A 13,219-nucleotide genomic window follows, 5' to 3' on the forward strand; every position below is an offset into this window, starting at 1 on the left:
TTCATATGATGAACACGTGTTGCCGTTTTGTTGGCACTCTCATGAATTATTATAATTATTATTATTATTATGATTATTCACTTGGAACAGAAAGTAAATTCCTTTCACTTTTCTTTTGTCTTTTTCTTTTTCCTTCATGCAGTTCATTTTTCATTTCAGAAACCCCTCCTTCAACCATGTAAATTTTCTGTCTTTTGCATTTTAAGCAACCTGGCCTATTAATTCGTATCTGTATCATCACCCTTTTCTCTCTGCCTTTCTGTTTTGGCTTCTCCATGTAATTGGTATAGATATAATGATAGAAATGCATGTGTTTTTCAAAGGGTGCCTTGCATTTTCATGGCATGTGTGATCCAAATCCATGAATAGGCCACTTAGTAATGGAGCTTTTGGGTTCACTGTGGAGAGGAGGACGAAGGTTTATTAAAAGGAAAGACAGTGATGCTGGTGATACAGGTCTTTTCTGAATTTCTTAGCTCATCTCATTGCATCTTATGCATCTAATTTTTACAATGATGTTATATCAGACTTTCGCTTTTACCTATGTTTGTTCATGTATGGTTGTTTTTTCTGGGATTTGTTTTCTGAACTTTTTAATGTAATGAATAGATCTCAACTATGTTAATGTCCTTTTTGTGTGAAATAATATTTTATCGCATAAAAAGCATTGGATACTCCGGTTTTGGCGGTCGTAGATTATAAGTTTGTTACGTTACTTTTATTTTCTGTTCTTTTTCCGCAGTTTATGTTATGCTCTATTATGATTGCATCTCAAGGTCTTTCTAATCATGGAAATTTTCTCACACCAATTGCATTTTGGATTGAACTGATACTGCTCTGTTTGTTTTTCTGCTACTTTGATTGGTCGTCCTTTAAAACCACTACGTAAATTGTTTGGACCTGTGTTTGGAAAATAGGGAATGAGAGCATGAAATGAATAATGGGAAAGGAAGATATATGATTAGTATCTGATATTCATCTTGGTTTTCTTGCTTTTTCTTTAACATCATCTTCCCTTCTGCTCCATTCTTGTTTCTCTGTTGAATCAAACTATCAGGTAAAGCACTGGAAGAACTCAGAGCTTCACTCTACAATGAGATCCGAACCTCAGAAGGAGCAAAGCGACAACAGCAAAAATATTGTGGACCAGTGGTGGCACTGTCCTTCAACTTTATGGTTGCTGTCGGAATTATCATGGCAAACAAATTGGTCAGCACAATTTGCATCTTTTCTTTTGCTTGAATTTTATAATGTGATGGCCTGAATTGGTATCTGGTACCTCTCAAGAAGTTCAGCCTATTGATCAAGCACCCTTACACTTGAATTTTATGTAATTATGTTAACAGGTGATGGGTAAAGTTGGCTTCAACTTCCCAATTTTTCTCACATTTGTACACTACATCACTGCATGGCTTCTGCTTGCCATTTTCAAGACACTCTCAGTGCTTCCTGTGTCTCCTCCATCCAAAACAACTCCATTCTCTTCTTTATTTGCACTTGGTGCTGTCATGGCCTTTGCCTCTGGCCTTGCAAACACTAGCCTCCAGTATAACAGGTTCTTGCTCTTGCTTTAGTTAGCATCTTCGTATTAAAATATTCAGAGTTTTACTGTGTGCTGACAATCCAGCTTTTTCCAGTGTTGGTTTCTACCAAATGGCTAAGATTGCTGTCACCCCTACAATTGTTCTTGCGGAGTTCATTCTTTTTAGAAAAACCATTTCTTTTACAAAGGTGAAGAATCTCACACACACACACACCCTTCCCTTCTTTTCTTCTGTTTTGTAAAGCATTTAATACATCTGAAAAAGGACTATTCCACCCCCTTTCCTGGTTTCTGATGCACTAATCATGTCATTGGAATGATGCAGGTTTTGGCTTTGGCTGTCGTGTCAGCAGGTGTAGCAGTTGCAACTGTTACAGATTTAGAGTTCAATTTATTTGGTGCTCTAATTGCAATTGCATGGATAATCCCAAGTGCCATAAACAAAATTTTGTGGTCTACTTTACAACAGCAGGGCAACTGGACAGCTCTGGCGTAAGTAGTAGTTGTTAGGGGGCATTTGGAGGAGTTTATTCACAGCATATTTCACTTCATAAGTATTTTTGTTAGCGATTGAGAGAGTTTATGCAAATAGCTTATGACAAACACTTATTTAAGTGTATGAAGAAACTTATGATTAGATCATGATTGTAAAAACTGATAACAATTTAATCATATTTTTTTAACAACTTGTACATTAGTATTTGTACTTACTTCAATATGCCTTACCATCCAATTTCTCCTAGTCAAAAGTATGTTTAGATAAGCTAAAGCTAGACATTATTATGAATGTTAACATCTCAGTTATATTTACGCCTCAAAGTTCATCAATCATTTATCAATAGGTAAAAATATGTCAATTCCCCAACTTGAAACTTCTGTCATTGTAGGTTGATGTGGAAGACAACCCCAGTCACAATTTTCTTCCTTGGGGCATTGATGCCCTGGATAGATCCACCAGGAGTCCTATCCTTCAAGTGGGATGTGAACAATTCAACTGCTGTTTTAGTATCTGCTCTCCTTGGTTTTCTCTTGCAATGGTCAGGGGCATTAGCATTGGGGTGAGACTGAATTTCCCTTCCAACACCTTTTTTTGGCACAACATAGTGTTGTTCCTTTTAGTATAGTTGCTCCTTGGTGGATCATGGATAAGATTAGTTTGCTAACATGACATTATGAACCAATCATTGCAGGGCCACTTCTGCCACAACTCATGTTGTTTTAGGACAGTTTAAGACCTGTGTGATTGTGTTGGGAGGGTTCATATTATTCAAGTCAGATCCTGGGGTTGTGAGCATTGGTGGTGCTGTTGTTGCTCTCTCTGGGATGTCAGTCTACACATCATTGAATTTGCAAGGGTCTCAGGAAAATATGCAACAAAGTTTGCCTTCACCGAAGCCAAAATCAACAGGTGATGACAGCACAGATTTGAATGTAAATACTAACGGCAGCACCATTGTCTGAGCCATATAACCAAACACATCACAGACAGACTCATTTCATGTCCCCTTCTTTTTAGCAATTCTAATTGTGCAGCCAGAGCATTTGTATAGACAGATCAGTCACAGTAATTTAATTACTGCAAAATTTGTTGACATATTTTAAGGGTAGTTTTTTCTCTAAGTTCCATCAGTCTCTTATATTTAAGGAGAAAAACATGATTTTTCTTTATCCTACCACAGTTTCTCCTGACCCACTGAGCTAAGAAATCAAGAAATATGATGAGTACTCCATATAAGGAAAAAACTATAACATGATATTCAAGGGCTTTAGCTTTAGCAAAGATCTTATACAAGTTCGTTGACCACCACACATTCTGAGATGAAGTTTCAAGAACACTGATTATATTACTTATTACTCAACTCAATAGATGACATGTTGAAAGTTACAGAAAGAGGAAAAAAAACACGATATTGCAGATGGAAGCCAAAAAAAGAGAGGGAAATTTGTACTATTAGTTAAAATTTAGCCATTGTACTTTAGTTCTTTCAGAACACCGCTTGAACGATTTCAGTTCAACCTCACATTCATCATTTAGTGAATTTTTCTCCACCATAGCACATTTTATTAAGGAAGTTCAAAATTCGATAATTAAACTACTGTGACTGATATGTTATTTGTGAAAAATAACAGAGTTTAGAATTTGATTTCGTAAAAAACGATTTCCAAACATAAATAATAAACGATACTCTTTTGTGTAAATAAAGAAAACAGTTTGTACTATTGCAGTAAAAAGAACAATGTTATGTTGTGAAAAAATCTCATTTGGTATATACAAACAAATACTAATTTCGAAGATTGAGCTCATTAAGGAAATGAATTTTTTTACTAAAATATTCCTACATTCAATTTTATTTCACTTTTTTGTAACTATCGCACATTTAAACTGATGATTATTATATTCTTTTTATAAGCACGTTTAAACAAATACTAATTTCTATTTATTTGATATTTTTCAAGATGATATCAATTATTTGTTTATTAATTATAATAGTTTGTCTCTTCTGATCTTTGAATAACCTACACATATTTGTCGAGAGAAAAGAAGGTAAAATAAAAAGTTATGCAACTATTTCGTTAAAATCAAGATAATTTATTCTAGTTCTTGCAGAAACAATCTTTAATAATTGTTCAGCAACGTTGTCTCTCACCTATTTAGTTTATGACAAACAATGAAAGAATTTGTATTTGTGGGATTATTTATTTAGGATGATGTTGAAATAAAATTACAACGATACAAGTAAATAACAGTCAATTTAAAAAATTAAACGACACAATAAAATGGAGCAAAAAGTTCTCACTACCATAATTAAATTCTGACTTTCAAATAACATTCTAAAAATCTCTATAATCATGTAACCTAGTGTATATTTGATATTAATTTCATTATACGATAATATATGCAGAGCCTTTAATAACACTTTAAACTTTCCACATTATAAGAAATCGGGACAATTGTGGAATCCGTCAACTTGGAAGAGTAAAGGGAAGATGGGATGTTTGTTCTACTTTTTTTTTCCTTGTACGTTTCTTTTCTCATTAAAAGTCTTAGTTTTGCACATATAGTTAATACAAATGCCAAAATAACAATTCAGTAAATAGTCTAAAATCAAGATGATACAAAATTGTACAAACTAAATATCCGAAACCAAAATCACCTTAAGCAATACTACGGAAACCAAAAAAATTAATTCGAATCACGCTGGTTAGAAAACAGAATTCAAGATTTCGGAAGTCAACAGAGCCAGAAAAAAATCCATAAAAAGACGAGATAAGGTTGAGGCTTGTGAAAAACTTAAAATGTTATACTGAAGAAATATAATCATACAATTCTTATGCTCCAAATAAAACTGTATAATTTCAATGTCCTCTGATATCAAAATGTAATATACAGGTGAGAAATTGGAACGGAAAAATTGGTAAATCTCACCTACCAACTCTTGGCTTAGTATATTATCACTAGGAATTACCAAGTTTCTTATAGCAACAACTAGATGTTCTCTCGGGTAAAAGAAGAGGTGGGGGATAAATAGGCATAAGGCTCAAAAATTAAAAAAAAAAAGGAAATGAAACCTGCGACTAGCACCCTTCAAAATCGTTAGTACCAAATCTCCACCAAAAACAGTTACTAATTTCCTTTCTCATTCTTTGGCCGCATTTTTATTTACACTTCAGATCAGGCCAGTGTTCATTCATACTTCCCTGGATCTGAGCACATCAAGTGTGCATATCAACATTATCGCACCAAGAAGATGTTTACCAGCCTAAAAATTAGAGTTCCAATTGATCTGCGCAGGCTGAGGTTGCTGATAAGATCCTGAAGGGGGCCCTACAGTTTCAACAGGCCCAGCCACAGCTTGAGACTGTTGCAAAAGGGTTGAAGGTGAAGCTACTGCCTGTCCTGCTTGATAGATACCAGCAAATGCTCCATGAGCAGCCTGTGTTGGGGGGAAGGTGAGATGTTGTCCCTGAGGGGTAAGGTTATAAAGAGAATTAACTTGCAAATTGGATATGTCTTGGCCTGGAGCAGGAATCCACACTGCAGAGCCTTCACTCTGCAACAAAAGAAATATAAAGGGACATGGGACCACAACAAAACCATAAATGTGATTGTCTAGAAACTACGGAGAATCCATAAATTTCGTTTCATGGGACCACAATAAAAGGACATGCATTGATGAAGCCAACATATGGAAAAGATAGATACTGTAGAAAGCCAGGGAACAGAGAACGGAACAAAATTTCCTAGTTTATCAAGAAATATGCATGGGTGAAATAAAAGATCATTAATAAGGAAATAAACCAACCAGCTGTCCTGTTGTATAGATCTGGTTTTCCTTTAACTGTGACACAGCAAGATCTTCATTTCCAGTGGAGCTGCCGGTACTAACTGTTTGTCCTGGCGCATAACCTACAGGTGGAGGGATAAATGACCCAGAAGGAATTCCAATATGCCCTGCATTTCCTGTGTTTGCTCCTGCCTTGAACTGGGGGAGTGGGAATTTGATGCCAGCAGCTGTTGGTAGATACATGTTGCCAGCTGATGGCTGTTGAGGGAAACCATTGTGGCTTAAAAATTGGTGTATGGGAGACACATAAATTGGTGGGTAATAGTGGCCATAAGGGAAGAAGTTAGTAGGGTAGGGTGGCCTGAAAATAGAAACTGATTGTGGAGGCACAGGTATAGAACTCTGTAAGGGTGGGGTTGGGCTAGGGGACACAGCCTGAGAACTTGCATTCTGCAACATGAATAGAGAAGTCATAATTAAAAGAATAAACAACATACATATTGACAGTGTGAAGTTTTATTGACCCGACATTCAATTACTAAATGTTACCCGCGGTAAATTCTGTCAACTTTATGATATCTCACAAGCAATACCAAAGATAACTTCTGATTGGTTGATTGCGCAAAAACCTAACCTTTACTCAACACTGCATATCAATTACACTCCTACTAAACGTAATTTCTAGTGTTTAGAAAGGCATACAAGTTCCTAATGATAAAAACCAATGGCAAACAACAAATTCCAGTATAGAATGCACTAAGTTTAATATCTTCCTGGCAATGATATTAAGCAGGGCTATGTATTCACAGAATTAGGGGGATAAAAGATGGGGTGTGCAGAGATACAAAACACACCAGAAAGCTAGACAAACCTTCACTGAAACTTCTCTAAAAAATAGCAAAGAAGATTATGTTTCCATAATTCAAAATCAAATTATGCCAATTTTCATCGGGATAATATGTTGGATGTAAAAACAATACTCCAGATCATCAGGTTCCATATAAGCAGTAAAGTGTTCCAATACAATCAATATCAACTAGCTATCTATCAAACTGTACAAGCTTCATAAGCCAACCTAGGAAAACTTTACTTTCATTACTTTATTTTATAATTTGAACAAAGTATTTTTCTTGCCTCTCACAACTCTTTGGGGTCTGTTTGGGTAAATTTCCTCATAAACGCTTCTAGTAAAAGAAAAAATAAGGAAAATCGTAACAAGATTCTTCATAAGATAAAACTAGCTTGTGCATAAGTTAAAAATCTGACTTTAGTTCCTATAAATTAACTTATAAGCTAATCTTCTTCTATTTCATTTTCTTTTTATTTTCTTCTCTTGGGACATCGATTATGCGCAGTCTCGTAATTTCACTTCAAATTCCTTGAGTCCTGACTGATGGCACAAAAGTCCATATGTATAATTGACACTGAACTACTAGGTCATTCCAACATAGGTTCTAAATCATAGGCCAATACTGAAACCATGCATAGGTTAGGAGTTGAAATTCATGTTTACAGTTGTCAATATTTGGTAAAAACATTTAATGCAGAAAGAGAAAGATAATGAATCATAGTGCTATCCAATAAATACAGCATCCAAGCTGATTTTCATGAGTTTACAAAGGGAACTGTACTGATAGCTAGGTAGACTCTAGACAAGAGAAACATCAAAGACCACCATGAAATCCAAGCATAGGGAGAAAAGGTTTTAAGCAGTGGAAGATATTAAGAAACTTACAACAAAGTTAGAAAAACGAGATGTATCTTGTGCCTGGGGCTCAGTTCCCTCAAATTGAACCTGCTGAGTCCCTAACATGGTGGACATGAAATTCAAACCGTAGTTTTGAGGGGTTTGAACAGTTGGAAGTTGAGGGGCCTCGGGGGCCAACAAAACCTCCTTCTTTGGCTGATCAACCTTTGTGTCAGCACCATTTATAGAATTGCCTTCTGTAGCTGGTGTCTTTTCAATCAAATAAGATGAAGAATGTGGATAATCAAGACGATCCCCTTGTGAAGTTAATGATGCATTTTGGTTGCTACATCCAAGACAAGAAATACCATTGAAAAAAAAAATTACATGAGCACACCATGACACAAGTAATACCTTTGTTAACAGGAAGAATAACCAATTAATTCAGCCAAAATAATTCACGAAATAAATAATAACCCAGCCTTATGGTTGCCAAAGGGAGTTGGAAAAGGTAGAAATATTATCTCCATAGCACCAGCTTTCAGGCTGATTATAGTTATTTTGCTGGTGAACAAGTTTGATATAAGAGCACAAAGCTAAAATAATCCAGCCATATAGGGCATAAAAGAAAATACAAGCATGTGTAGCACACACAGATGACAAAAGGGATCTGTAATTTGATATGCATAGAAAAAGCACATGAGAAGCATATGAATTACAAACCTTGAAGTTGCCGCTTCATCACTCACTGGTGAAGGTTCAAGAGCACGAGAAGCATTATTGTCCCCATCAGTTCCACTGTTAGATTTTTCACTTGGGCTAAAGGTATCAAAGCTTCCAAATGTCAGACCACTTTTTAAAGCCTCCGGTACTTGGAAATGGTTTGGAAATGTAACATGTTGCCTTAACTCCGCTGAAGATTGCACACAAGCTTCTGAAGTTGAAACCTCTGTGATATTAGCTGTTTCATAAACATATGTGAGCCCACAAAAAGACATTCGAAGTTGATATAAATAGATATATGTTCAAAAGTATATGTAAAAAAAATACAAATATTGATTTTGTTAGGTTGATTCCTTCCAACATGGAACAGTATCTAAGCAATTAAAATTTGGGTGTTCGCACACAAAAGCAGAACCCATAAAAGTGACATGCTTATTTAAATTATAGGCTCAGTCATCCTGCCTCTAACTTAAAATGCCTTCAGGAACAGTTTCAAAGGTTCTTCCCCTGATTTATGCCCTCCAATATTTGTGGGCTTTACTTCAGTTTCTCTTCTGAAAATTTAAATTGTCATCCATATGGTAGAATTGTTTGATCAGAAAACCAAGGAATACTTCAACTAAGACAAGAAAGCATATAGAAGGAAATATAACATGAAGCAACCCTATTACTCAAAAGATTAAACAGATACAAAAGAAAACTTTACCTAGAGGTGGCTGGCTGCCGGAACTAGAAGATGGCCTCAATGAATCATTTGGGGATGGAGATGAAAGTTGTGAGGGCTCAGATAACCGATTATGTTCAACTTCATTTGACTTCTGTGGGGTATTTGTTCTGCTTGTAGAACTCACAGACCCAGATTTATCATTCTTGGATGCTGATAAATCACTAACTTCTTGAACAAGTTTATTTCCTTTAACATGATTTGGTCCAGTGGATATCCGGTTGCTTCCAACTTCCCTGTTGATTGCACCACTGACACCAGAATGCCGGGAGACAGAAGATGCTACAACAGGATCCAAAGAAGAATGGACACCCATGGCAGAAGTTTGAAGTTGATCAGAACTTGACAAAGACTTTCCTTGGTCGGTACTGGTAACTAAGCCAAAGGTTTGAGTAAGGAAAGAGGGTGTGGCAACAGCAGCAGCTTGAGGTTGGACACTTTCTTCATAGCCAGTGTCATTACCAGCTGAACTACTTTTAGGTACACTAACAATGGGAGATTGACCAGCAGACACGTGAACAGACTTCCCATTGGATTGATTTGCAGCACCAGGAGGTGCAACAGCTGAAACTCTACAGTTGAAGAAAAAATATTTAAAAGAGGATAATCTAACGATAAAAAAGAATAAACAATCATGTCAATATTAACAATGGTGTATTTCTCATCACACCAACAAACAACTTCAGATATATTGTATTTTGGCAATCCAAGAGTAGAATCTAAGATATTATCAAATTGATTGCAAGTTAATTATCTATAATCAAAATTACATTACTTCTTCTCTTGGTCGGTCATTGAAGTTATTACCATGTTTTTTTGTTTAACATAAAATTTTAAGCATGACTTCAATGTGAGGTTCGGTCAGAATTTTAGCCAAAAAAGACAATAAAAGTGAAGCCATTCATCAGTCTTATTTTCACTTCTTTTAGAGTCTTGCCTTGTTTTTATCAAATAAATGCAATTTCTTTCCAACATAAATTTTCTCATACTTATAATTAATCTGACAAAAAACCAAATTAAGGAAAATACAAAAATAAAATTGCTACCTTGTAACTTGAGATGTGGTAGTAGTCTTAGTTTTCTGCGATACAGGCTGAGTAGAGGGACTGTGACTTCTCTCTGCAATGTGATTGACTCCATTTTCCCTTCGATTAGCTATGTTCCTCCCACCACCACCATCTAACAACAGACATTTGCAAGATGGTGAAACTGACAAACTAATAAAGTAGCAAGAAATGTGCAGATTCATAGGAGATGTCTCCGCACTAAAGTAGGTTCATGGAAAAAGAAAACAACAGCATAAAAATATAAATGATGGCTATGAAAAGGTAGAAAAGGTACTTCATAGTGCCGTGCTAGGTTCAAAAAGGGTGTGATAGAGCTCAACAAGCAGCAAAAATAAAAGCACAATTCTTAATAGTCTTAAAAAGATCTCAGTAACAAGTTATTTTTGGAAGGGAAACTGTGCTAATATCTTGAAAAAATTATCCATAAGTGGAAAAGAATATCCATAATCGAAGAGACAAAACTAATGATAAAGCCCAAAAGTCACTAAAAAGGTGGGGAGATGGTACCAGGAAAGTTAGAGGAATATCCTCCTGAAGCACCCCTTCCCCCCCTCCCTTGTCCACCTTGCTTTATCCTAGGCTCGTCAGAAACCCTGTTGCTCAATCCCTGAAACAATAAACTTAAATCACTCAGGCCAATGAAAATTATTAAAGAGAGAACCATGGGGCAATACAAGCACATTTACTTATAACAGGACATATAAAATTACAGAACATATAGATAAAAGGAAACATATATACGTAATCAAAAAACAAGACCAAAGTCATTTTACTTAGCAAATAATACTATTGGATGATCACACACGTCATAACAGGCAGGAATCACGGACCCAGAGTAACCAGACCTATTCAGACATTCAAACCCATAGCAACCGACCTACAAGAATCTCAACATGGAGTCTGTCAATCACAGTGCTCACAAGATGACAGAATGGCAACTCATGACACAATGAGAACTATTTCCTAGCAGCTCAAAACAATCAAGATAATTAATATACTTCAATTTACTGGACAAACAGGTAAAAGATACATCCACTTCAATCGATCAACTCAAAGGCAGAAGAAGTATATGTCTGCTCCTAACAGTTGAGACAACAAAACTAATCTGTTTCAGCAATTAAACTTTCAAGGGCAGTAATAAACCAACTGAAATAAAAAAGCAGGGCGAGTAAGGAGGGAGAGGGAATCTTACCTCCTTCTTTCGGTCACGTCTCCTTCGCACCTCGTGAAAAGTATCTGTGAACAAAAAAATAAAAACTCAACATTAAAAAAGAAGAGAATCTCAAAGATGCCAAAATCACATCTCTTTTCAAGAAATCCTAAATGATTAGGATGCGTAGATAGAGTGCTGAAGCCATTCATTGAGCAACACGTGTGAGCGGTAGCCTGAGAGAAACCATTGAACGCAAAAAAAAAACCCTACAAAGACAGCTTTTAACCCCCTGAAGCACTGGTTTACAAAAAAAATAAAAAACTTTGCTCCCAAACATTGAACAGTTAAAAATCAATATCTCAATGTCCAAAGAGGCACACGCAACTCCCCTCAACTCCTAACAAATCAAACAAAAGCTAAACAGCAAAATAAAACAAGTTAAATCAAAACAAATTGTAAAAAGTCGAACTCAACTTCGGAAAGCACCGCTAACACAAAGTGAAGCTCAGAAAAGTGGGAAGTAGTGTCTCCATTCGTGGATGAAGAGAAAGAGTAGGAATCGAAAGACATAGAGAGAGAGGAGAAAGAGAGAGAGAGTGGATCGAGAAGAGAAGAAAAGAGGGAAAAGTGAAAGGGACCTAAATAGAGAAGCTTCTGAGCGGTTTCGTTGGGATCCATGGAGCATTCTTTGAGGACGGCGTAGATTTCGTCGTCGGTGTGCTGCTTGCCGGTGATCTCGCGGATGTCTTGGATGGTTTTTCGTACATTGTTTGGGATCGGAACCCTAAAAGTGGAAGAGCCACCACCGCCGCTCATCTTTCTGTCTGTAACACAGCAACGAAGGAAGGAGGGACACTCTCTCTGTTCCTCAGACTTTTTTTTATTACAACCCAAACACACACACACTTACACAATATTTACTTTGAATCATTAATATACGCCAATTCCATTACTGTACCTATTACTCTCTTTTTTTTTCAATTTTAAATAATAATTACCACAACTTCATAACTAGGGTTTTCTTTGCCACACACCGTTTCATTATTTTATTATTATTAAAACACCATCCCAGACAACCATACACAATCAATTTAATTTAAATGTAATATTAGATATAAATCTAAGTAAACTATTTTACACACTGTTGTAAATATAAATATCATACAAAATAATAATAATAATTAATATTGTCGACAAAAATTGTTAATATTTTTTTACCTCTATTTTAATTTACTAATTCTAGTACTTTTTCACCAAATTTTTATTAAAGAATTTTGTGCTGGCTAAATTTTCTAAGATTGATTATTCATTTACTTTTAAAAGTATAATAATGGAAAGTGTAAAAATTTTACTATAATAATTCTGTTTTCTTTTTTTATTATTAGTTTTCGGTTTTTCTTTTCTGTTGGTTCGTATTTAAACGTGATGATTATGTTGTCTAAAATATTGATTAAAACGTGATTACAAATTTTATAAGATAAAATATTAATTAAAATCTATTTTTTGACATGAAATCTCCAAATTATAAATTAGAGTTGTCTTGACTGAACTAATTTTATCGAATTCATCTAATTTAAAATCTACTTAAAGTGTATTTTGTTTAATTCATTTCCAACATAAGGGATTTGATATTTAATAAAATTAATTAGTATTGATAAATGATAAAGGCTAAAATGTTTGTATATTTATTTACCATTAATCAATCATTAACATTGATTTAATTATTGGTAAATGAGAAAGGGTGTTCAACAAGTATTTTTCCTAAATCGTTTATGCTTATTAAAACTTTTTAGATTCGAATTACTTTCACGTAAAAGATATTTAGTGATCAAGACTTCATATAACTGGCTCAAGATTAATGAGTCTTGAAAGTCTAATTTAACTTGTATAGTTTAAAAATTACAGATAAGGAGTGGGAAATAAGTTTAAAATTTTTCGTATACGTATTTTAAATTGAACTACAAATTTTATTTAGTATATTTAATTTCAATGAGAATATATTTAAAATAAAGTAAAATTACATGGTCGATATCATG

At 35.0% G+C, this 13,219-nt stretch overlaps 2 protein-coding genes across 2 annotated transcripts; one reads left to right on the top strand and one right to left on the bottom strand.

Annotated features, from left to right (window-relative positions):
* Positions 1–96: 96 nt before the first annotated feature.
* On the top strand, positions 97–3,137 carry LOC108337178 (nucleotide-sugar uncharacterized transporter 2). The gene is made up of 7 exons (XM_017573644.2): positions 97–456; positions 1,058–1,209; positions 1,347–1,555; positions 1,638–1,731; positions 1,869–2,035; positions 2,431–2,601; positions 2,734–3,137. The coding sequence occupies exons 1-7, from the start codon at positions 381–383 to the stop codon at positions 3,002–3,004; spliced, it is 1,140 nt and encodes a 379-aa protein (XP_017429133.1). The 5' UTR covers positions 97–380; the 3' UTR covers positions 3,005–3,137.
* A 1,690-nt stretch (positions 3,138–4,827) lies between these two features.
* LOC108338185 (GBF-interacting protein 1-like) lies at positions 4,828–12,099 on the bottom strand. Its single transcript, XM_017574932.2, has 9 exons — positions 11,822–12,099; positions 11,223–11,266; positions 10,538–10,637; positions 10,010–10,142; positions 8,946–9,535; positions 8,240–8,477; positions 7,565–7,862; positions 5,848–6,279; positions 4,828–5,595 (listed from the first exon to the last, which is right to left on the bottom strand). The coding sequence occupies exons 1-9, from the start codon at positions 11,997–11,999 to the stop codon at positions 5,305–5,307; spliced, it is 2,304 nt and encodes a 767-aa protein (XP_017430421.1). The 5' UTR covers positions 12,000–12,099; the 3' UTR covers positions 4,828–5,304.
* Positions 12,100–13,219: the final 1,120 nt, after the last annotated feature.

This window comes from Vigna angularis, chromosome 7, assembly GCF_016808095.1.
Source record: "Vigna angularis cultivar LongXiaoDou No.4 chromosome 7, ASM1680809v1, whole genome shotgun sequence".
Lineage (NCBI taxonomy): Eukaryota > Viridiplantae > Streptophyta > Magnoliopsida > Fabales > Fabaceae > Vigna > Vigna angularis.